Below are 26,515 nucleotides of genomic sequence, written 5' to 3' on the forward strand. Positions count from 1 at the left end.
AATTCCAGAGATAATTATCAGAAGTTCTCTTCAGCACCCATCAACGTCTTGTTCCATTTCAGTACTCCCTAAATCCTTTTAACTGGTACCATAACTGAAATAATCAAGTTAATTTCTTTATGGGTCTTGTCAGTGACTTGATCATTTAAAGCACAATCTCTCCCTTGTCTTCAAGTAAGTGTGCTCTGGGGACGTGGCAAGATGGCGTAGAAGGAAGATGTGTGTTCCACCTCTCCCCAGCTGGATCATTAAATACCTGGTTTTTTAATAGTATAAAAGTGATTAAAAATAAGATTTACAGTATTTTAAATAACAGTGCTTTATGATGGCATCCAATGTGCAAAAGCTCAAACGTCTGCTTCAGAAAAAACTACCATAAAAAAGTGCGGAAGAATTGAGGCCTACCTACATAGCTGAATCCATGGAGTCGTCACTGGAAGTCTCCAAGCCTCAGAGGACTCCAGCCCATTTGACTTTGACTTTGACATCCTGTGGATGCAGGATCGGCGCCAGCACATCGGTGAGTTCAGCCGTTGCCGACCCATGTCCATGTGAAGTCGTGCGCTTGGGTGGCACGGCTGATAAGGGGACCCATGAGCCCGGCATCTTGCTGGACAGCCCGGTGGTGCGCAGGGTATTGTTACAAGATGCCTCTGCACATCCGACGGCTTCGCCTGGCCTGCGTGTGGCATCGCGGGTCCGGGAGCTGTTGGAAAAAATTAGCGCAGTGGAGGAACCTGAGTGCCGGCGTCCCGAAGAGGTCGGGGTGCCGGTGGCGGGTGTCCACACCCGCAGCCATTCGGTTAAAAGAGCTGTGCTGACTGAGGAAGAAGAGGAACTTACCTTATTGGAATACGTCCAGGAGGAAGAGCCTGCAGTTAAAGAGGGTGAATCTCAAAAAGTGGAAGTGGAATATGGACTGGATTCAGTGTTCACTATTTTGAAAGGGATTGCTGGTCAAATACAGGAAGTCCATAATATGTCAAAGCAAATATCAACTCAAATGACTCAAGGATTTATGGAGATGAAAATAAAAATGAATACTTTGTGTGATGAAATGTCAACTGTGAAACAGGAAATGACTGTAGTTAAAAGTGATATTAATAGATGTATAAAATCAGTTGATACTGTGCAAGATAATCTTAAGAAAATTGTAACAGCTTTCTCTGAGTGTCAAACTCAGGTAGAACGTAATAGAGAAAAAATGGAAGGTTCTTTTGTAGATTGGGGTATTCAGAAAAGAGATTTAATGAGGAAGATTGATTCATTGGAAAATCAAAGTTGAAGGAATAATGTGAAAATAGTTGGTCTTCCAGAGGATATGGAAGGTGCTGACCCTATAAAATTTTTTAAACACTGGATCCCAGAGGTGCTGGGTAAAGAGTTTTTCCATGAAGGTTTGGAATTGGATAGGGCTTATAGAGCTTTGAGAAGAAGACCACTTCCAGGACAAGCATTGAGGGCAGTCTTGATTCGTTGTTTAAAATATCAAGATCGTGAAATGATTCTAGGTATAGCAGTACAGAACGCAAGACAGAATCAATCTCCATTAGTGGTTCAACATAATAGGGTGTTCTTTTATGCTGATTTGAGTCAAGAGGTTATTAGAAGACGACAAAAATTTAATACGGCTAAAGACGTTTTGTGGTGAAAAGATTACAAATTTGCTTTTCATTATCCTGCATAATGATCATGATGCTTGGTTTTTGCCAACTCTTTGCCAGAATTGCAAAGAAATGGATCTTCTCCTCCGTTATCTCCTAAGAGGAGAGTGAATTGAAATGGAAATGGACATGGGAATGGAAAGAATGGAAAAAAGAAGAGATGACACAAAGTATTTTTGATGTTGAAGATCCGGAGCAGTCATTGGGCTTGGAATCATTGGGTTGAATATATGGACTATATTCGATTGTGTTTAATTAAATAATTAATATCTGGCTGGGGTGGGGGGGTGGATGTCACTGAAAACTTTAATAGTCATCTGACACTAGTAGGTTTACCACACCCAGTTTTTTTTAGGGTATTACTACCTTTGTGTGTTGTTTTTTTGTTGTTGTTTTGAGTTTTTTAATTTTTTTTTTCTTTTTTGAGGGAGTTTTCATTTTTAGAAGAATTGTAGAGGGAAGCATTATTTTATAGTGTATAACTATATTAGTAGTTAAAAAATGTCTCAATTGAATTTTAATGTTCAGGGGTTAAATAATCCAATTAAGAGAAAGAGAATATTGGCATATAAAAAAAATGAAAATTGATATTGCTTTTTTACAAGAAACACATCTGACTGAGAAAGAACATTTGAAATTGAAAAGGGATTGGGTTGGTCATGTTTTCTCTTCTTCTTTTAATTCTAAGTCAAGAGGAGTAGCGATTTTGATTCATAAAAATTTATCTTTTGAATCGGAATCTTTAGTAGATTAGTACTATATCTTTAGTTCATTAGTAGATTGATGGATTTAAATCAGCCTCCTAGCTGGGCAAAAATGGAAATGGCATGTATTTCTAGGGTTGAAATACATGAATTTATATTTTGTTGGAATTTGAATTTGTTACAGCAATATGATATGCCGATATTGAAATATTTATTAAAGATTTGGCTAAAATAAAATAGGGTGTTAGGGTCAAAAGATAAATTATCTATTTTATCTCTACTATAATAATCAGCTTATTCCTTTTACAATGTTTAACAATCATTTAAAGATTTGGGATTCCAAAGGTATAAAGACTATACAAGATTGTTTTGTAGAGGGGCAATTTCTTTCCTTTAATCAATTGAGAGAAAGATTTGATATACCTGTAAATTCTTTGTTTACATATTATCAACTTCGAGCTTTGATAAAAGATCATTATGGTAGAGAGATGATTTTACCTACTTTGTCGAGATTTGAATCTTTGATTTCCTCTATATCAAAAAAGGGTTATATTTCAGTTATGTATAATTTGTTACAAGATGGTATGGATAAGCCAGATTGGGAGAAATCTAAACTTAAATGGGAGAGTGATTTAGTATTCATTTTTTCTGAAGATGTGTCACGATAATGTAATTAAATTGACCAATGTGCGATATGGAATGGTTAATTATAATTTTTTACATCAATTATATTTGAACCCAGAAAAGTTAAAAAAAATATGAGTTTAGCAATTCGGATTCTTGTTTTAGATGTGGTTGATGTATTGAAACTTTTTTACATGCTGTATGGAATTGTGTTAAAGTTCAATCATTTTGGCAAGGAATCAAAGTAGTTTTGGAGAAATTATATAATTTTATACTACCGTTAGATCCAACAATTTTTATGCTGGGAAATTTTTATTCGTTTAGAGGAATTGGATTGGATAAAATTCAAATTGCTTTTGTATGTTTGGTATTATCAGTAGCGCGTAAATGTGTTGCTAGTACCTGGAAAGATGATACTGAGATTAATATAGTTCGTTGGCTTAATGAACTGAAAGTATGTGTTGGTATGTAAAAAATTGCTTATACTTTACATGATAATTATTCTTCTTTTGTTAGTAAATGGTCTCTGTATTTGAAATATATGCATTTAGATATACTTTGAAATGTTGTTAACATTTAAAAATTTTTTATATATAATTTTTTTTTGCTCCCCTTAAGGGAGCTGGCTGTAAGGGTGGGCGGGGGGGGTGGATATTAATGAAAAATTTTCATTCACTATTTTTATATTGTATGCTATGTTTCTGTTATCTTTTAAATAAAGTTTGGAAAAGTAAGTGTGCTCTGTTTGAGGCCTACCTGTACTTACCTGCCAATTGCCTCACACAAAATCAGATCTGAGCACACACTGGCATCCATGATTAGGCCACATACAATGCTCAACACAATTCTTCTGTGTTGAAGTTGTCAGAGCAAAAGTTCAGAATGCGTCTGGAGATCTTGGATTTGAGTCCAAGTGTGTCAGGAATGAACTCATTCTAGATCTCTCAAAATAACAGTCTTTACAGGGAGAGATTCAACATTCCCAAGAGAAACTTGTTTACAGCCTCTTCTTAAATATGTTTTCCTGACTTTCTTCTGAATATGTTTGCATGTGCAACCATTTATTTCCAATCAGCCAGTTCTTGATCCTGCAGGCCATTGAGATGTGCTAATTCCAGACATTTTAAAATATATCCAGTCATGCTGCAAGTATATGTTAAGTTCAGGAGGCTTTTAAGAATGAACTATCCACCACAGCATTTTAAAGACCTAAGTACTACACAACAGACTGACCATTCCATGACCTTTTTCTCCCACTGACACTATTCGACCTGCTGAGTTGCTCTAGCAGGTTGTCGTTGTTCCAGCTTCCAGCATCTGCAGTCCCCTGTGTGTCTTGACCTTTCCACAACCAATTACTTGTGACCAGCTTCTCTCAGCCTCAGTTTGAATGGCTTACTTAGAACATTTCTTATTTTCAAAGCATTGGTCTCACTGAGTTTGTTCGTGCACTTCCCTGGTGCATGGCACTGTCCCCCATAAGGAACAATGAGGGACTGACAATACATTTGGGCATTGCCAACAGTTCCCACATCACATTGCAGATCTGAAGTATGTACAGGCACTCGTACTGAAGAATTTGCAGGGACAGAAAACAGGAAGAAAAATAGTAATAATCATCTCAGAATCAGAATCAGAATTTATTGTCATAAACATGTTATGAAATTCAGTGTTTTGCTGCAGTACCATAGAGCAAACATTCATATTATAACCATTTTACAACATTACCATAAAAAAATAATAATGCATGAAAAGTAAGGCAGTCTCTTTCGTTCACTGATTATCTTTTTATTGAATATTTTATTTTCAAAGGCTCATGGAAATGCAAACAAACAATACAAAACATTTTCTTGCCACACAATATAATTTGCAGAGTCCAATATTTTTTCCATCCCCTGCCCCTTGTTCACTCCACCCCCCCCCCCCCCCCCGCCACCACCCAATTTTTACAAACACACAATTAAAGAAGACAAACAGCCCAAGACCGACGGGATCTACGACCTTCCTCAATGTTCAATAATTGTAATTGGCAAGATGGCGTAAGGAAAAGACGTGCCTTCCAGTCCTCTCCTGACTCTTTGTTATTGTTTTATCTATAAGTGCCCGTTAAAACTTATTAAAAGTTTAGAAATAGTTAGAGGTGTTGAGTTAGTTTCTAATGGTAAAACTGCTGAAAAGAAGTAAAAAAACGGCAACAGATCGTTAAGAAACTGCATTTCCCGAAGTTATCTGAGCCTACCTGTTTACAAGAAGCCAGGACTCAGCGTGGAATGGATTCAGGAAGAGAGGTACAAGATTCGGCAACGGAGCTCCGCTCTTTGTCGGCAGGGCTCTTTAAAGCTAAAAAACTAAACATTAGAACACATGTCATCTGTGCAACAACCTCAATTCACGTTCTCCTCTATTTACCTGGAGGGACGGCTTGTTTCTTTTCTCATTAGGCAAGGGGGGAAGTGGATACAGATCTTATTTGCTTCAGATAAGGCTGCCATTGATTATCTTCCACAATCTCCCACTGAGAGGGCATCAAATGTTTAGAACCAAATATAATTGCAGCTGATGCTTTTATCTGTATTTATTCATGGTAGTCTGAGACAAATTTCTTTGGTGTACTTTATTTTGAAGTGTTAGTGATTGACATGTATGTGTTGGTAGAAATGGGACATACTGCCCATCCATAATTACCCTCGAGAAAGTAGAATCTTTGCTATAGTGAACATACTCCAACCCTATTGTTGGAGAGGAAGCTCCCAGGATTTTGACCATCCACCATAGTAACGTTTTTGACTAAAAATGTTCATCGCAAGTTACAATTCTTACTTTCTTTCCTAAGGGATTTAATCTATGGTGCACAGAAGCAGAGTAGAATTGCAATCTTCACCTACTTTCTGATGATTGTGGGATGGGGATATCCTGTGTACATCTTTATGGTAAGTACTGCAGCTGAATGCTTGAATGTATGGGTGTAAAGTCTGTGTCATTGTGCGAAAGGGCAGCAAAGTTAAAAATGAAAGAGAGATCAAAGCAAATCAGAAAATGACTAACAGTGGACCTGAGTAAAACATGAAAGTCTGCAGACACCGTGGTTGAAGGAAAAAGCACAATGCTGGAGAAACTCAGTAGGTCACATGGTGTATTTATGTAGCAAAGACAAAGACACATCACCAATGTTTCAGAATTGAGCCCTTCATCAAAGTATGCTCCATACCTTGATGAAGGGCTCAAGCCTGAAATGTTGGTTATGTATTTTTTATCTTTGTTCTATAAAGTACACTGTGTGACCTGCTGAGTTTCTATAACAGTGGACCTGAAGCTTGAGTGTAAAACGTCTGAAAACTTTGAGAGTAATGAACAATAGTTAAGAGTGTCTGATAATGACAATGTCAAATTAATTGCTCTTGATTTCAATGCCACGTGGATGAAAGAATTTTGGTCACCTAACTACAGGAATATTTACATGTTGCTGGGATGTGAGGAGCTGAGTTACAGGGAAAGGTTGATTGACTTTATTCCCTGAAGCGTCGGAGAATGAGGGGAGGTCTACAAAATTATGCGGGGTATTGACAGAGTAAATACGAGCAGGCTTTTCCCACTGAGGTTAAGTGAGACAAGATCTAGAGACATGAGTTAAGGGTGAAAGGTGAAATATTTAAAAGTAGCATTAGGGGGAACTTCTTCATGCAGAGAGTTGTGAGTTCTGAAAGCAGGTTCGATTTCAACATTTAAGAAAAATTTATATAGGTACATGGATGGGAGGGGGTTGTCCAGGTGCAGATCAATGAGACTAGGAAGACTAGTTTGCCACAGACTAGATGCGACAAAGAACCTGTTTCTGTGCTGTACTGTTCTATGGTTGGAAAAGATAATAATTTGCACAAGATATGAAAGCTCATGGGTGACATTATTGCTTTGGAGAAAGATAGAAGAGGTTATGAAAGAGAAGAGTTTAGACATTAAAAGAGGAAATTGTGTTTCAGCTGATAATGTATGCACAATATTAACATTCACAAAACTAACTTGCACCCTTTCAGTGATATCCTTTGGGCTCTGACATCTTAAACCACTCCCAATCTAAACTGCTTCTCCATTGCAATATTAGGGAGTGCTACACAGTTTGAAGTGCTCTTTATGGAATGAGTTTAAAAAGAGTTTCCCTTCCAAGTGGATGGATGGGAACTTATGACACTTTATGAAAGAACAGGAATTTTCTCCTTGGTCTCCTGATGAACACTGGTCCTTGATCAGTTTCACTCGAATCAATAGTACACTGCTGCTTAAGGACCTTGCTGCAGACATTTCCTGAAGTGCTACACCTCCGAAGGACAGCTTTGCCTCTCTAATGCATTGAGCCTGGGTAAATGTTGCTGATTCTGCTCTCCCAGATGAAGGAACAGCATTTACACCCTGATCAAAGTTATGAAAATGCAAAACACGAAAGCTGGCAGATGCCATGAATGAAGTAAAAACACAATGCTGGAGAAATTCAGTATATTGAACATATTGCAAAAATAACAAGACCACTACCTGTTCTCCTGCTCTCCTCAATCTCTCTGTCTCCTTTTCTCCAGTTCTCCACCCCTTCCCTCTCCATTCACAGTGCCACCTCCCCTCCCACTGTTGTGCCCTCCCTCCCTTATCTGCCTATGACCTCTTGTCTATGGGACTGTGTTTCTCCCCTACCCCCTCCACCATTTTATTCAGGTTCATGAAGGACTCAGCCCCGAAATGTCAGTTACGTGTCTTTATCTTTGCTAAATAAAGTTTGCTGTTTGGCCTGCTGAGTTTCTCCAGCATTGTGTTTTTATGAAAATGTTAAAAAGTTACCAAGTAACTTTTAGTCACAGTCAGAAAAACACACTGCACTATAATTATCTGGAATAATAATCTTGATAATAGCAAGCAGAAGAAATGGAATGGAATTCCATTTCACCACAAAATATCCTGAACTTAACATTTGAGACTTGTGCTTCACTCAGGCCCCAAAAAACAACAAATCAATTTGTTGGATAAAAAGTCAGTCACTCAATCAGTAGATAGAATGTTTTAATCAGTGATTGGTTCTGAGGCAAACCTGACAAATTTGATTAACTAATGTCTGTATCATGATTTTAATTTCTCTGCCTTTGTATTGTTCATTAAGAAGGTCTGGCACTGAACTCATCTAATTGTTGTTCATAATCATCTAGTCATAGAGTTGTGGAGAACAAAAGTGCACCCTTTGGCCCATCATATCTATACCAATCTTTATGCCGCCTTGCACTAATCTCACTTCTTTGCATTAGATCTGTATCCTTCATAGTGATTGGGAGTTGGTGTTCCTCCTGACCACTAAGAGGGCATCAGAGATGAAATGTCGTACTTCGTGTTAGATGCACAATGGATGTGTCCCACAAAGTTGTGAGTTGATAATAAAATATAAGTAATACAAATAACTCAATAGAAGAAACATCACATAGTTCCAGGGGTGGGGTATCAGGAGGAGAAGTGAAAAGTGTGAAGCTGCCTGATGCTGCGAATTGAACTGGGAATGTTGACCATGAGTGGTGGATATTCAAAGAGCGATTCATGCTGTATCTGCAAGTCATTAGACTCAATAGCAAACCTGATGCACTAAGATTGCACTGCTATATACTGTGGCAGGATCTCAAGCACTAGAAATTTTCAATACATTTGTTTTTGCCAAGGCTGATGACCAGGGCAAGTTTGACAAGGTTATTGAGAGGTTTGATGGGCACTGCTCACCAAAGAAAAATGAAATGTTCAAGAGGTGCATGTTTTGCTCGCAGGCAGAGAGCTTTGACACTTTTTAATGGACTTGAAATTGAAAGCAAGAACATACAATTTTGAATCGCTGCAAGATTCAATGATCCGTGATCAATTTGTGTTGGGGATTAAAGTCAAGAAAGTGAGAAAGAAGTTGTTGTGAGGGATGGTGCTTACCTTAGCTGGAGCTGTGAAGATATGTAACACCCGTGAATTAGCTCAGCATCACACAAAAACATTCAGTGAGTTCAAGGGCCAGTGAAAATGAAGGCACAGCCATAGCCACAGTGTCTGAATGCACACATAAATAGAGAATGAGACATAGGAAACAGCAAAACGATGGAGAGAGAGACATTTAATTGTAAATGATGTGGCACTCAACATGCACCAAAACAATGCCCAGCCTATGGAAAAGTCTGTAACAAATGCAAACAGAATCACTATGCAAAGCAATGATTTTCCAAAGGGAAACAAAACAAAAGTGAAAGTGTACACATTATGGAAGAAACTGCCTTTAGTGTTACATTCTTTGTGGGCATGGTGGCATAGGAAGGTTTCAAACCAAAAGACACTAAACAGTCAAGCGTAAACAGATGTTGCAAGATCAAACCAGCAACCACAAAGAAGGCATATCACACACAGGGGTAAAGATGAACAATTATTTTATTAACAAAAATTCACCTTCAAACTTTAATTCAAAATCCCCCCCCTTTTATAACAATGCCCACTGGTTACTATGCAAATTTCTATAACAGTGTAAAACTAATAAATTCCCCAGCCTAAATATAACATATGTAATTAAAGTCTAAGTTATATTTCCAACCAGCCCACTGAAAAACTTAGACACAAAACACACAAGACTCACAAAACTTCGATCTCAACTGAAGCAAAGATCATAAACAAAATTCAGTTTGTTTGGTAAATTGAAGCCAAAAGATCTTTGAGAGAGAGAGAGAGAGAGAGAGAGAGAGAGAGAGAGAGAGCACAAAATTCAAAGTTGTCTTGTGTTGCTTGCAGAGAGAGAGGAACCACTGGCTTGGTCCAAATCCTTCTGGCTGCCTTCGGAATGTTCATCCTTTTTGAAATCCCAACATTCTAAACTGTCCTTCAGACCATGACCCATGTTCTGGGACTTTTTCCACTCTACAGCACCATCCAGTGGTGGTTTATCATCCAAGTCCAGAATTTTTTTCAGTTTCTGCACATGCTCAGTCCATCTCCCACTCTCTTAGCAGTCCACCTTCACCTTGGCTCTCTAAGGCAAACTGTCACTTTTTAACATAAAACTGCAAAACACTTAGGCCAATACACAACACAGAACTCTGTAACATAGAGCTGAGCAGGTCAAATGGATGGCACCATTGCATGCAAATGGAGCAGATATTCCTTTCAAGCTGAACACAGGGGCAAAGGTCAATTTGATCCGTGAACATGACATCAGGGCAAAGAAGATAAAGCCACTCATCCATCCAAATTCTGCTTAGCTCAAGGTTCGACTCAAGGTGAAAGATAAAGGTAAGGAGCACTACATCATATTTGTAGCAGTCCCAGATGGACATGACTTACTCTTGGCGACAAAGCATGTGAAAAATTAGGCCTAGTCAAGAGGGTGTACTGCAAAATGCGTGCGTCCCATGAGGTCATGAGTTGATAATAAAATATGTAATAAAAAAGAACCCAGGTTTCTTTATCACAATAGAAGAAACACCAAATCCTTATCTTTTTAAGTGTCTGACTAAATGTCTTTCAGCCAAAGTGAAGGCAGACTCTGGGTTACAGTTTACCTGACTCATGGAAATTTAACTGCATAATTTTTTTAAGAATTTTTCATGCCAGAAATAATGATATGTTTTGAGATATTCATTAATGTCTGGTGACGATGGGTATTCATTAATTTAATTTGGGAAAATAGTCAATGAAATATCAAGCGATATGACATGAGTAGCTTTTTAAAATGGACTTTTCTGCCTTAAGGGAAAATTCACTTGCAGACAGTTCTCTGGAGTAGGAGCTTTATGTAACTCAAGGACTGTCCATTATTGCATTTGATTCCACTGCAATTTGATTCCGAAAAATCCTACTCCTCAGACCTCCTTTAAAAATCCTTCCTCTCATTACAACTTGATTTTTGATCATAGCCAAGCCAAGTCATTTGTCATCTAATTGCGCAAGTACATCCCGACTAAACTGCGTTCTCCATGCGTGTCATCAGTGCAAAACATGCAGACACACAACCATACATAACAGATTCAGACAAGAAATACATAGGCAGGACAAGGATTCATATAGACTAGGGGTGGCCAATTTTTTAATTTTTAATGCCGACATACAGCATGGTAACAGGCCATTTCGGCCCTCGAGTACGTACCAGCGGTGTAGGTTAACTGGCAGCATGGACTCATCAGCTGAAATGGGCTGTTTGTCTACACTGAAAATTAAAAGGTTGGTCATTATAAATAAATAAATATTGTTTCATGAATATGAAAGTCTCAGGTGGTTAGTGTGAGCAGTTCCTCTGGTCGTTCATCATTTGGAAAAAGCTTAAGAAAGAAATAACGTGCATTTATATAAAACCCTCCATTATTCTGGAATCCTGGAACTTATTTACAGGCAATAAAGTCTTGATGCACTGCAGTAGCATGAACTAAAGCTACTACACACTCAATAACATCTGTAAACAGCAAAGGTATTAAAGCCGAAACATCTGCTGTGAATCTTAATGATGAGAGTTATTTAAACTCCTCTGTTCAGCAACTTTGACAATGTGTGACTCTCCCACCAATGTCCAAGCAATCATTTTGGGCTCAGTTACTCCGCACAGTGTCTTGAATTCAAGGTTATGTCACCAAACCACAGGATAACCCAGACTTAACCCTAATCTAAACCGTCCCAAATAACCCATATAATCCCACATAGGCCTTGAGTCCATCCAGCTAACTCTGCCAGGCAAGAATTAAGACAGACCCCCTATGACAGGACACAACCAGTAATCACAGGGACAATCTTACCCATAATTCACCTTATCCTAAAGCCCCAACAACCCAAAACCAATCCCACAAGGGCCTTAAGGCCTAACAACAAACTCAAAACAGGCACTGCCTGAGGTAGAATCTAGGCCAGGACACAGCCAGAGAGCATAAAGGTACCCTTACCCAGACTTAATCCTAATCCTAAACTGTCCCAAATAACCCAATATAATCCCACATGGGCCTTGAGTTCATCCGGCTAACTCTGCCAGGCACTGATGAGGACAGACCCCCCAGGCCAGAACACAATCAGGAATCAAAGAGGCAACCTTACCCAGACTTCACCTATCGACACCCTTACCCAGACTCAACCCCATCCAAAGACAACACAAATAGAAGCCCCACAACACCAATTCCCACAACACACTCCCTAGGCCAGAACACTTAGGACTAATTACAGGAACACTCTATCATAGACCCAAGCTTACAACCTAATTCTAATCCTAACCTTAACCTTAACCCTAATGTGGCAGTACAGAGTGACACAGAACCCTAGAGAGGGGAAACAAGTGAACACTAGGGGGAAGATGATCCCACTGTCCGCATATTAACACCCTAACCCTCACCCTTACCGAGATTCAACCCTTTTCAAATACAACCCAAATAGAAGCCCCACAACAACAGCAATCTCCTCAACAGACACCATGGGCCAGCACACTTATAACAAATTACAGGGACACCCTAACACAGACCCGAGCTTACCAAAAAACACCCCCAAAAACCCTAACCCTAACTCTAACCATAACACCATACAAATTGTTAAAACTGTTGAATGAATGATACAGAGACCTACTGGGGAAGATACGAGGCCAACAGAGGCTAGGAACAGACACAGTGTAATGAAAACATGGGCCAGCACAAAGTGGCAGTTCAGAGTGATACAGAACCGCAGAGAGGGGAAACATGTGAACACAAAGGGAAAGATTATCCCGCTGCCCATATATTGACAACTTAACAGTAAAGGACAGAATCTAACAACAGAAATTCTTGTAAATACTCCTGATGAGATTGGATCAGAATCAGAATCAGGTTTATTGTCCATGAACGTGTGTCATGAAATTTGTTGTTTTGTGGAGGCAGTATTGTTGATTACAGGTCCAAAAATTGCTATAAATTACATTTCCATAAATACGCTATTTAAAAATAAATAATTAGTGCAAAAAAGAGGGGAAAAATGTGAGGTAGTGTCTATGGTTCATTTTTCATTCAGAAATCTGATGGCAGAGGGGAAGAAGCTGTTTTTGTAACGTCGAGTGCTCATCTTCAGGCTCCTGTACCTCCTCCCTGATGGTAGCAGGAGAAGAGGGCATCACCTGGGTGGTGAGGGTCCTTGATGATAGAGGCTGCTTTCTTGAGACATTGCCTCCTAACAATGTCCTTAATGGAGTAAAGACTAAAGCCCATGATGACAGTGGCTGAGTTCACAACCCTCTGTAACCTTTAACTGCCCAGTGCATTGGCACCCCCATACCAGACTGTGATACAACCAGTCAGAATGCTCTCCATGGTTCACCTGCAGAAATTTGCAAGTGTTTCTGGTAATGTACCAAATCTCCTCAAGCTCTGAATGAAATATAGCCGCTGGCGAGCCTTCTTCATGATTGCATCAACATAATGGCCCCAGGATAGATATTCGGAGATCACAGCAACAGCGTGAAATCTATCAAATTATAATTAAAGAGATAAATGGTATTATAAAGTATTTTTTGTGTATTATTCATACTCTATTCAGGGTTTGGGGATGGATGGAGAAGGAGCTGCTTTTACTGAATAGATCAAGTTTGGAATAATGCCTGATTTGATTTGTTATATTAAAGGAACAGATGGCATCTTTTGAACCTGAATCAATTGGTCACTGATTTAAATTGCTGATGCCCAGATCAATGTAAATAACAGGTGTTTTCATCCATCAGAAGAAGCTAATAGTGTTCCCATTATTAATTTCTGTCCACAATATTTAATTGACCTTGACTTAATACTTGTTACATGAGTTAGCAGGCAGATTGAGTCTTTGGAATCCCGTCAGATTCCTCAGTGACAAATGGATTTTTATTTGTCGATTGCGGATGGTTATTGAACATAATATTTTGTGTCCTTCCAAATTCCTATCCATCTTTTCCTGCCATTGAAGCTGAAGGATTCCTACCAAAGCACAGCTATATAATAAGGGTTAGATCCTAACCTCTGTTATGACATTTGCACATGATTTGGAAAGAAGAAACACACCAGGGTCTACGTTCAGTTTTGTGCAGGTAATGTGAAGGTGCTGAGGAAGGGGACGAGCTCAGCAGGACCGAGCCCAGTGCCGCTGCTTGCCCCGGCGCTGCCAGTTGTTGCCTTGGACACCACAGCCAATCAGCAGCGAGGCTTCTCTTCCCTTGGTCGGGACAAAGAGCCCGCTCTGTGCGGTATTCTCTGTGGCTATGTGGGATTCCCCTGCATGCTTTGAATTCCTCTTAAATCTTCACAGGTCCCTCCTCTCCTCTCCTCTCCTCCCTCTCCTCTTAATCAGACGCCTGCCTTCTTTTCTGCTCATATCTTGATGAAAGGCTCAGGCTTGACGTTGGTGAAATCGCTTTGTTTCCTCTAGATGCTGGGTGACCTGCTGAGTTTCTCCAGCACTTTTGTGCATTGCACTACAATCCCAATGACTGCGGACTTCTCTGTCCAAGGCCTCTCTCTGTGTTGTTTATTCCTGTAGTTCTCCATTGCGCTACAATCCCAGTGCCTGCAGACTTCCCTGTCCAAGGTCTCTCTCTGTGTTGTTTATTCCTGTAGTTCTCCATTGTGCTACAATCCCAGAGCCTGCGGACTTCCCTGTCCAAGGCCTCTCTCTGTGTTGTTTATTCCTTTAGTTCTCCATTGCGCTACAATCCCAGTGCCTGCGGACTTCCCTGTCCAAGGCCTCTCTCTGTGTTGTTTATTCCTGTAGTTCTCCATTAAAGTGAAAATGGAAAGGATCAGGGCACTCTTTTGAATCCAGTAAAAGGATTAGTTGCTGTTAATTTCAATGTCAATCAGCGCTGCTTACTGAAGATAATTCAATTCATGGTGGTTTAGGGAATAGTTATTAATTGCACCGCAGGTTCAGAGAAAAAAGAAAGATTGAAAAGTTTAAGGCAAAGTTGCAAGGAGGATCTGAGACAAAATATTCTTACTTGGAATAGTTATGTTAAGGAATATATTGGCGCAGTGGGAAGTAAACCAATCAAGAAGAATTGATTAGATCCTTGAGAAATGCTGCTTTCTAATGCTTTGGTGCAATGTGGAGTTGATGCACCCTCAATAACACCAAAAGACTGAAGATATGTCAAACTGATGGAGGAGGGAGTTGCTTTATTCAGGAGTCTGTGGGTGGGGCCAAAGGTACAGTCAGCCAATGAGTGTGCCCAGACAGGTTAAACGTTCAAGAGGTAGTTTATCGCATTGGTGAAAGGGATTGATTGACTAGATCTGGGTATGGACTCGAATCACTCTCTTCCTTCTGGTGAATCCTCTGTATAGGTTTATACTGATTTATGCTGATTGCTTTGGCAGGCTATCTCAATGGACTGGAAGGAGCTCTGGAGCTATCACCTGATCTTCATTCTCTGTAACCTTGCCATGTGGTTTTACTACTTGGACGCCTCACTATCAGATCCAGGGAACCTGGCACGATACACAGAGCAGTATAACCAAGTCATGAGACAGGTGAGAAGGCTTTTCCAGCCAACGTCAACACAAATAGCATTGATCAAGAGGCAGAAGTTTAAGAGAATGTGCAAACATGCTGAAAAATTTCCACAAGCGTAACCAACTTTTCAGACCTGAGCCCATCTTTATCAGCAAAAGCAGCCAGGTGCTTGAGAAAAAGTTGGGGGGAGGGGCAGGAGGAGAAGAGGCAGGAAGGGGCAGGGGGAGGAGGTGGAGAGCAGCCTACAGTGTAAGGTTTCATAGGATTCAGGGGAGAGAGTAGAAATAAAAAAAAACTTGAGAAGTATTTAAGGAGATGGTTGTTCTCTGATAGGAGAGGGAAGGTAAGGAGACAGTGGATATAATGGACAGAGAAGTTGATGTTGATGCCATCCATTTGGACGGCCCAGATGAAATACTAGGTATTACTCCTCCAATTAGCCAGTGGCCTCGGTTTGGCAGTGCATGAGGTCATGGACCAACATGTCGGTGTAGGAATGGTGTGTGAAATTAAAATGGAAGTCCTTGCTGTTGCAGTAGTAAAGGAGCTCCGCGAAGCGATCTCCCACGTTTCACCGATCGGGAGCACTGGATGCAGTAAATGGCCCCAGCAGATTCACGGGTGAAGTGTTGCTTCACTTAGAAGTACAGCTTGTGGCCCCGAATGGTGGTGAGGGAAGAAGTGGACATTGAAACTAAATAGGTACAGCTTCCTCGAGAGTGAAAATTCGTGATGGCATTGTCTTCTAATATACTTGCCCTCCACTTTTTGCTGACAATGTGGATACTGTTATTATGAAGGAAGGAAGAAAAATAGAACCTGGGTGAATGTGGCAAGAAATTAGTTGCCTCCTTAGCCAATAGGGGTTACACAAGAAAGGATAAATTCAATACCAAATCAATACTAAGGATAAGGAACAGAATGGAAAAAAATCAATGAAGAAAGAGAGGATTGAACAGAAAAAAATAGTGTAAGTTTAAAAAATTTGAAAGAATGAGATTTCACTCTTGAAATGTTTAATATTTTGTAACCAAAAAATTAATATTAACCATTAACCATAAATGGTTAATTGTGGTTAATTAACCAAAATTAACTATTAACCATTAATATTTATCAGATCATTAAAATAATATCACCCAACTGATGTAGTGAGTTTAAGAAGCAATAATATGGAAAATGCAATTTACTTCCAAAGACGTTTAGAAGGCCACGGATGAGATGCTCTTCCCTGAGGTTATTAGTGAAATGGCAGGATTCAGACTGTACCTTCTGTAAATTCACCTCAACTAAAGTTGCTGCACTGTTTCCTCATGAATAATGGTGACAGCCATTTACTTTGGTGTTAGCTCTGTAGAAAATTTGGACCCAATAAAAAACTTCCCCAACATCAAACTTAAACTCATCATTAAAGCACTCACAAGCTTTGGAACCATACCTGCTGCAAACTTGACCCTTAATCTTATGTGAATTTTGAAGGGGGAGGAAGGGATAGGTTACCAAAAGATAATGAAACATGGATATTCCTTGCTGGTAAAAATATCTGGCCCTATGCAATTTTCCTCCTTTCTGTCCTCAGACATGAGACCCAGAGAGTATAGAGATGTGTACATGTTGATGTAGCAATCAATCCCTGACATTCTCTTGTCAATTAGCCTAGAACCGATTCAAACATCATACTCAGTTTTCATATGTCTAATGACACAGAAAGAAGCCATTCATCCCAATCGAATTCTCAGAGCAATCCCTTTATTTTTATTGGTATATTATTAAGTATATTAGTAAGGCAGGGGGAGGGTGTTTAATTATCTATAATGTTATTGTTCATCTTTTGGGCGGCTCTGCGGAAATTCGGCAACGGTTAACTGTTTTCAAAGAAAGTGACTTGAAAAAAAAAGAGCCCCAGGTCCAAACCTCCCAACATGATCAGGAAGCAGCCGAAGCCAGTAGGGGACCCTTCTTGCCCACAGCATCCTCTCGAATTCTGGCTCCGATACCTGAGTCAGTATTCAGTAGCCCACAATATGAATTGGGGAGAGCAATATGAATCAGTGCCTTCGGGAAGCAGGGCACAGTGCCTGAGATCCTATTCTGTGAAGCTCTGATTGCTGCTTCTCTTTCAGATCATTAAGAACAAACAAGATTCAGGTCAACTGTCAGCAAAGAATCTGTGTCACGCCTGTCAGCTTGTCCGACCACTGCGATCTAATCACTGCCCTGCAACAAAACGCTGTGTGGCACACTTTGATCACTACTGCTCCGTTATTTACAATGCTGTCGGATACAAGAATAGGTTAGAACCGGTTTATGAAATTTATTACCAGCGTGAATTGTTAATTTTTAAAAGTTTTCTCAGATATTAGCAGGATTGGTAAATCTAGGCCCAATTTTCGCCTCCTGTCAACATATGCCTGTTCATTCTTGACCAAGGTTTCCGAGGAACACCGCCTGAGCCCTTGCTGTCATGGAGGCCTTGTCTAGGTTTGACCATGAACAGCAGCCCAGGTCAGAGAAGATCTAGCCCCATTGAGGCAGTTTGGACAGAAGTAGGTTATGAAGAGCATCGCAGTAAAATTTCTCAAGTGAGAGGGTTGTGTATCTGTGGCACTTGTTGCCACAGGTGGCTGTGGAAGTGAGGTCATTGTCAAGGCAGAGATTGACAGGTATTTGATTAGTCAAGGCATCAAGGGTTACCGAGAGAAAGCTAGGGGGTGGGGCTGAGTGGGAGGAGAGATCAACTCATGATTAGAATGGCAGAGGAGACTCGATGGACCAATAAACCCTACTTTTACTCCTGAATCTTGTGATCTTGTAAACCAGAGCAAACACAAAGGGGAATTGTGAGAGAATTCCAGAGCCTGCTGGAAACACGCGTTGAAAATCAAGGATATGCTCTGAAAGAGGAGTACAAAAAATTATAACCAAAGTGTGACGGATATTATAAAATGATGAAGCTATATATATATATATATATATATATATATGTATTAGTGTATAAGACATTGGTGAGGCCAAATTTGGGGTATGTGTGCAGTTATGATAACCCATTCACAGGAAAGTTATCAAAAAGATTGAAAGAATGCAGAGAAAATTTACTAAGATATGGCTCAGACTTTGATGAATTGTGTTACAGGGAAAGGTTAAACAGGTTAGGACTTTATTCCCCGGAGTGTAAAAGAATGAGGGGAGATTTGATAAAGAGGTACAAAATTATGAAGGGTGGAGATAGAGTAAATGGAAGCTGTTTTTTTCTTCACTGAGCTTAGGTGAGACAAGATTCATGGGTTAAGGGTGAAAGGTGAGATGTTTTAGTGAAACAGAGGCATTCAGAGGAACCATGCACAAAATGGTGAGGGTGAGGAATGAGCTGGCAGCTGGACATTTATGAAAAAATGGAATAGGAATGTGGATGGAAGAGGTATAGAGGGATATAGAGTGCAGGTTCATGGGACTCGGCAGAAAAATAGTTTGCACAGGCTAGATGGGCTGAAGGGCTTGATTGTGTGCTGTCTGTGGTTCTAAAAATTATAACAGTCACAACCAATTGAATTTAACATGCATTTATAATCACAGAAAATTAATCCAAGAGCCTTTACAGAAAAATCGAAATCGACTCTAAGTTGAAACATGGAATTTTGGAAGGAGGGCTGAGCAAAACCTTGGCAAAGAAAGAGATTGTGGGAAGTCTTGAAAGGAGACCAGCAAGGAAAGTGGAAGAGAAATTCAGTGAGGATATTCCAGAATTCAAACTGGGGGAGTGAACTCTTCATGAGATGAAATTAAAAAGATAGTCATTCAAAACAAAATAAATGCAACAGATGATGGACACCGGAAATACTCAGCAAGAACCAATGGTGGAGTAGGAACAAATTGGAGCCACAGAGGTTTGCTGGCTTTGGTAAATAAGGATCAAAAAGAGAAACAGTAACCACTGAACAAGTTCAAAGAAGCAAAGGAGATTCTTGTTGGAGAGAAGGGCCGAGCATCTTCATGATAAATGCTTCGAGAAGAGGTAGCAACAATCTCAAGCAAAGTTTTGCAGATAGTGCAAGTCCCAAATAAATAAGAATACTGATCAGCTGGTCAGATATGAGGGAAAGAGAGAAAGGGAGAGAGAGAAAAAAAGAGAGAAAAGGAGAGAGAGAAGGTGGAGAGGGGGGGAGGTAGGAGAAATGAAATAGAGGGGAGAGGAGAGAGAGAGGAAAGGGAAAGGAGAGGAGGAAAAGGGAGAGGGGAGAGGAAGGGAGAGGAAGAAGAGAGAAAGGGAAGGGAAAGGAGAGGAAAGAGGAAAGGGGAAGAGGAGAAAGGAGAAGGAGGGAGAGGGGGAGAGAGAGAGAGAGAGAGAGACTTGGGAACAGGATCTGAAGGAAGGGAGATGTAAGGAAATAATATTACAAAAAAATAACTCTCCATTGGATATTTTGAGTGGACATCTGGTCGCCTAATTATAGGAAGGATATAAACAGAGTGGAGAGAGTGCAGAGAAGGTTTACCAGAATGTTGCCTGGGTTTAAGCATCTGGAGTATGGGGAGAGATTGGACAGATTGGGTCTTTATTCTTTGGAGCGTAGAAGGTTGAGAGGGGATTTGATAGAAGTATTTAAGATTATGAAAGGGATAGACAGAATGGATGTGGATAGACTATTTCCGTTAAGAGGAGGAAAGTTTAAAACAAGAGGACATGAGTTAAGAATTAAGGGGCAGAGGTTTAGAGGTAACATGAGGGGGAACTTCTTTACTCAGAGAGTGGTAGCTGTGTGGAATGATCTTCCGGGAGAAATAGTGGCGGCGGAGTCAATTGTATTATTTAAGAAAAGGTTGGACAGGTATATGGATGAGAGGAAGATGGAGGGTTATGGGCATTGTGCAGGGAGGTGGGATTAGAAAGGGGTGTTTGGTTCAGTGCGGACTAGAAGGGCCTAATGGCCTGTTTCCGTGCTGTAATTGTTATGTTATGTTATGTTATGTTATGACATTAATTGCATTTTATGTTCTATTTGGAAGAGAGTCCCCATGGACAAAAAAAACAAACAGAACAGCCTCAATAGGTGGCTTAACCACCTTTAAGACATCCCTGAAACTAAGAAAGGGAGGTAGGAGGACATCTCTTTGTCATTATCTGCAGTGTACCTGACCATGCTCATCAGATATCCAAACGTGGTCATGGTTCACTTTGAAGAGAATAAAATTGACCGGTTTGTGAAAACGTAAATCATTTTGACTTCTCCTCCTCTTGTAGATCTGTTTTCTTCATCTTTCTGGTCCTCCTTGCACTGAATTGCTGGATGGCAACATTTTTGGGTGCAGCGTGGCTTCAAAGATTTGGATTCCACCTGCCTATGATGTTTGCTTTTCTTGTTCTGCTGGCCAGCACACTTGTGGTGTCTCTGCGCGCGTGCTTCACGGTGAGTAAACTGTGCGGAGAAATACCGTTTGTACCCTGAGGACAAGAACCAACAATAGACTGTATCTCTCCTCAGCTATCCAATAAAATCATATCCTTCAGACAGGAAAGAGGTCCAGTGCCTCATCTTCCATTTGCACCTATTGCATCCTTCTGGGCACCACACGGACTTCTCCAACGTTAGGGATATAAAATCATGTGGGCCATCAATGAGATAAACCATCTTAGTCTTTTCCCCTGGGGTAGGAAAGTGTAAAACTAGAAGGTCCATGTTTAAAGTGAGAGGGGGAATGATTTGAAAGAGACTTGAAGGGCAACATTTCAGACAGAACATGGTGTGTACGTGCAACACAAAAATGCACAACACATAGTATATAATGATCACGTGAATAATTATTTCATATTTTCATCATCTGCAGTTTTATTTGGATTTCATGTCCCTCATGTCCACCAAGCTTTGTCCAAGAATCTGTTGATTTTAGCCCTGGATACTCTCATTGACTGGTCACCCATAGCTCTCCCAGGTAAAGATTCACAAAAATCCTAAATGAAAGTATATCTTCTCATCTCAGGTTCACATAATCATTTCCTCTGTGTGATGGTGTCCACATGTTTAGACTTCCCAGCTGGGCAAAATTCATCCTGTGAAGCGTTTACATATTCCCTCCCAGGTACTCTGATTCCCTCCCCAGACAGGTTAATTGGCCATTAGTGTCGCAAATTGATGAATCATGGGTAAGAAAGTAAGTGGCGGAGTTACAGGAAAATATACAAGGGGAAAAAGATTTAACGGTATTTCTCTGCTTGGAACTTCTATGCACCCATTGAACTACTGTATATGGCCTCCTATGTCATAAATAAGTATGCAAAAACCCAGGTAATCTCTCAAATGTGCCTCAGTGATATTACCTGTCTATCCTGTGAGCTCCAGTTGGCTAAGGTCAATTTTTAACAACCTTTCTCTCATATACAAAAGTCTGTAGATGCTGTGATTGTAGTAAAAAACACAAAAATGCTGGAGGAACTCAGCAGGTCTTGCAACGTCCAAAGGAGGTAAAGATATATAACCAATGTTTCAGCTCCAGATATGACTAAAAAGCAGACAGCCGTCTGTCTGGGGAAAAGGGGAGAATTGGAGGGAGAGGAGTACAGACCAACAGACAAAAGATGTAAACTGGAAATGATGAGAGGACAGGTGAGAATTGATTTGGGGCAGGGGGATGTTTTTTTAGCTCTGTGTGTGGATACAGAGGGGATGAGACAGACAGACAGACAGATAGAGACAGAGCTAGAGGAAAGGAGACATAGGGAAAGATGAAGGGGGGGGGTCTAACAAAAACCAGAGAAGACGATGTGAATGCCATCCAGTTGGAGTGCGCGCAGATGCAATGTAAGGTCTTGTTCCTCCAATTTGCGGGTGGTCTCAGTTTGGCAGTGCACGAGACCATGGACAGACAAGTCGACAAGGGAATGGGGCCTACCATTTATTGGTCATTTGAAGAAACTGTGGGTTGTGGATTAAGGGGAACCAAGGAATGTACCATACAAAGATACTGTGAAGCAAGAATTCCTGGAGTGCATACACAATGGCTTACCAACTAATACACTGAAGAGCCAAATAGGGACAGGCTATCCCAGTCTGAACCTAGAATAGAGCACAGTAACAGGCTCTTTGGCCCATGATATCTGTACCAGCCATGATGCCAATGAATTTGCACATCTGCTTGCTCATGCTTCCTATACCTCCATTCCCTGTGTGTTCATGCGCCTGCCTAAATGCCTCTAAAATGTTGACAAGGCATCTGCTTCTACCACCTCCCTTGGTGATGTGTGACAGGCACCTACGACTCTCTGTGTACAAAACCTGCTGTATAAATAAACTTCCCCCTCTCTCATTAGAAATACTAGGCGTGGAGTAGTGGTGTATGAGGAAGGATTGAGTTAATAATCATGTTGGGTCCATTGGGGAAACGTGATCAGAATATCATAGAATTTGTCATTAAGATGACATGTGATGTGAATATTACAATTTGTAATTTAGTTTCTGAATCCAAACAAAGGAAACTATAAAGGTAGAAGGAGTGAGATGGCTATCATAGACTGGGGAGCTTCACAAGGCATAAAGGTGGCTTGGCAAAGACTAACATTGGAGGTATTTAAGCACCTATACAATCCCACATTGACATGTCTACCCATGCACTGCCATACCAATCCCACATTGACATGTCTACCCATGCACTGCCATACCAACAGCTGCAGGAAGAAATCTAATATTTTGTCTGGGCACTCTCAACCATGAGGCTTTAACATCAACTTCTCCATTTTCTGTGTTTTTATTGTAATAATCCAAAAGGTACATTTTTACATTCAGTAGGGTCTTGTGATAAGGTTAGGTGTTTTTTTTGGTATCGGGTAAGAGATTGTTTGCAGAATATTTTGAAAAGTGAATTTTCTTTAGATCCAAATTTTTTTAAATTGGAGATATTAGTGAATTGGGTTTGTTTTATAAATTGGATAAATTTCAATGAGCTTTTCTGATATTAGCGTTAGCAGTGGTGAGGAAATGTATAGTTATTTCGTGGAAAGATCAAATGGATCTTAATTTACAAAGATGGCATTTGGAATTAAGGTCGTGTATTCCATGGGAGAAGATAACATAAATTTAAGAGGTAAATATTGTGTATTTAAAAAGATTTGGAGCCCATATTTGGATTATTTCAATTTGAAAACTTAAAGATAGAGATTTGGGTGCCGCCAAGTCTCCTTAACTTATATTAAGTGAACTTTGTTTAGTATTCTCCTCTTGCTTCTTTCTTTATCTTTTTTTTTTGTTGGTGGTTAGGGGGTTTTGAAGCCATTTGGAGGGAGAGTGTAGTTTTAGATTGGGAGGAGGGAGGTTGGGTTTTTTTCTAGTAGATTCTTAGATTTTCTATATATATATAAACCATGTTAAAATTTTGATATATTGTTTTATTTTATTGTTTGTAATCATGGTTGTTTTCCTTATAAATAAAATATTTTTAAAAAACTGTTAAACTCGTCCCATGAGTCTCTTCCTTTCCCTCTGTCTCCATCCCTCTAGCTCCCCACCCCCTTTCCTTCCCTCTCCATTCAGAGCTACCCTCTTCGAACACTTCTCAGCTTCTTTCTCCTCTACCCTCCCACCTGTGACCTCTTAGATGTCAGCCTATACTTCTTCCCTCCTCTCCTTTCCTTCCTCCACCATCTTATTCAGGCACACACCTGCTTTTCGCTCCTACCTTGATGAAGTGGCTCAACCTGAAATGGCCATCACCCTTTACTTCTTATAGCTGCTGCGCGAGCTGCTGAACTTTTGTGTACGTGCTCCACGACAATCACGGTGGACTTTCATGTTTAAACCTGCAATTTGCTGGCTGGTGTAAAAATATAAAAAGAAAGCCCCCCCCCATCAAATTATGACTTCTGGTGTAATTTCAGTTTCAATAAACTCTTGTGGCTTTAAAAACCTCACCATATTGATGGGTGGAGGAGGTTGTTCCTTTCATTTGTATTTATCTGTGGGATGGCAGAAATTATTGGAAAACAAAAGGAATTTTGAAATTTTTTAATCGTTTTTTTTTAAATAATTCATTTTTATCCATTTGAAACAAACTTTGGCTTTGGTCTCACTCTGAAATTTCAAACTTACTTTTTCTCGAATGTCTATTTTTAAACCACTTTAATCAGACATTTGGAATCATGGAACCAAATTGGAGAATGATTAGAGCACAGAAGGAGGCCATTATGTTGATTCTCGACCAGAACAATTCACTTAAACTACCTCCAAGCCCATTTCCTGGCATCCGTGCCATTTTTTTCTTCACCTGATATTATCCAATTCACTCCTAAAGACCACAATGGAACCTGCCTTCGACTGCATCCTGTATGTAAAGGAATTTCTTCATGGTGCTTATAATTCTTTTCCCCTTTGCTTTATGTATGTGACCTTCATCCCTAACCCCACGGGATCAGCCTTCTACCATTCTCTCACTACAGACCCTTTATCATGTTACATACTTCCATTTGGTGGGAGGAAACCAGACCCCCCCCCCCAGATAAAACCCATACAGACACTGGGAGAATGTGCAAACTCCTCACAGACAGCAGGGAATTCAAACCTCTATCTTGTAGCTCCATCCCACAAACCAATCTTATAGACTACTTCAAAGCATTGACCTCCTTCCTCCCATATGGTTAGCAGTACTGCAGAAAGTACCAGGTGTTCTGGAAATTTATCACAACCTCCCTGCAATTATACTCCATGCCTCGATTGATAAAACTTATCAGCCAATTTTGTTCTTGAAACTATAAGAACCATTACAGCAGAAATAGGCTCTTCAGCGCATGAAGTCTGCACTGCCATTTAATCATGAGCTGATCCATTTTCCCACTCAGCTCCACTGCCCGGCCTTCTCCCCATAATCTTTGATGTCCTGGGTAATCAAGAACCTATCAATTTCTGTCTTAAATGCCTAATTGTAATGATTCAGGAATAGATTTGATTTCCAATGTATGTAAATGATTGAGCAAATACTTAGATGTAGAAAAATAAAATCACTTCTCAGAATCAGTGCAATTAAGGTAAAAGTTGTGCCAAAGTCAACAATTGGCCCATCTTGCAGACCCCAATTCAATCTACTTAATTTATGATCAGGATCATTCAACTCTTTAAGTCCATCGGATGTCCAACACAGATGTTCTTGGGTATAGCTTTACTATTAGCACAAGACACATAGTTCCTCTGTGGAACTCTCAGAGTGGAATGACTCGGGTGAAAAATGGACAGGTGACTGTTAATTCTTTCATTTAGCTGGCCCTGGCGATGTTGAACCTGACAGCCTACGAAGTACAACACTGTCATGAACTTGACTACCTGCAGAGAAGAGGTGGCCGCATTAAGAACCCCTTTCACCAAGATATGAAGCTCAGTTTGTTGGAGTTCTTCCACTTTATTGACCCTTTGAGTGACAGGGAGATCAAGGAACACCTGCAACACCACTTGGTGTGACTGCTAAATTGTCCATCCTTTATTTTGTTTGTTTAAAGTTCTCATGAACATTCTGGACTATAACAGCTACAGCTCATATATAGAAAAACAAGTGAGCCAACATACAACCGAGGTAATTCAACCATGCTCTGGTAATGTACATGGTTATGAAATGTTTTATTTATAAATAGTTCTATAAAGGAATGAGAAATCCATTTGTTTCTTTGTTCATTTTTTTTTAATCTTGATATTGCAGGCATTTGTTGAATGTCACTAATTGCCCTTGCACTGTAGAGTTATCCAATTATTGCAAAAGAAAATGTCAGAATTAATCACACAGAATGGGTTGGGAATCACATAGATGTCAGACCTGGTAAGTTGGCAGACTTTCTCCCGTAATGTGCCCACCATCATCATGTCAATTTTCTACAGGAGCTCAATGAGAGCATCCTGGCCAGTAGTATCACAGTGCGGTACGGTTGCTGCAAAGAAGTGGATCGGAGGTCAATCCAAAAGGACCAGAAGAGAAACAGAGACGATCGCTGTAATCTCCCTCCCCCTCATCTACTGTATCTACGGTGATCGTTGTTTGAAGAGGACTTGCAAAATTGCTGAGGACCTCTAACATTCTGCACACAGCATCTTTCAGCTA

General features: G+C 40.1%; 1 protein-coding gene across 2 annotated transcripts in view; it reads left to right on the forward strand.

The window, feature by feature from the left end:
* LOC138743169 (palmitoyltransferase ZDHHC12-like) overlaps window positions 1-26,064 on the forward strand; it is a 48,084-nt gene extending 22,020 nt beyond the window's left edge. For both annotated transcript variants that reach the window (XM_069898074.1, XM_069898073.1), the window contains 5 exons: window positions 5,826-5,922; window positions 15,319-15,471; window positions 17,575-17,744; window positions 20,691-20,856; window positions 25,687-26,064. In XM_069898074.1, coding sequence (XP_069754175.1) covers window positions 5,826-5,922; window positions 15,319-15,471; window positions 17,575-17,744; window positions 20,691-20,856; window positions 25,687-25,884 — 784 coding nt within the window. In that variant the 3' untranslated portion in view covers window positions 25,885-26,064. The remainder of the gene's footprint in view (window positions 1-5,825; window positions 5,923-15,318; window positions 15,472-17,574; window positions 17,745-20,690; window positions 20,857-25,686) is intronic.
* Window positions 26,065-26,515: the final 451 nt, after the last annotated feature.

This window comes from Narcine bancroftii, chromosome 9 (assembly GCF_036971445.1).
Source record: "Narcine bancroftii isolate sNarBan1 chromosome 9, sNarBan1.hap1, whole genome shotgun sequence".
Classification (NCBI taxonomy): Eukaryota; Metazoa; Chordata; class Chondrichthyes; order Torpediniformes; family Narcinidae; genus Narcine; species Narcine bancroftii.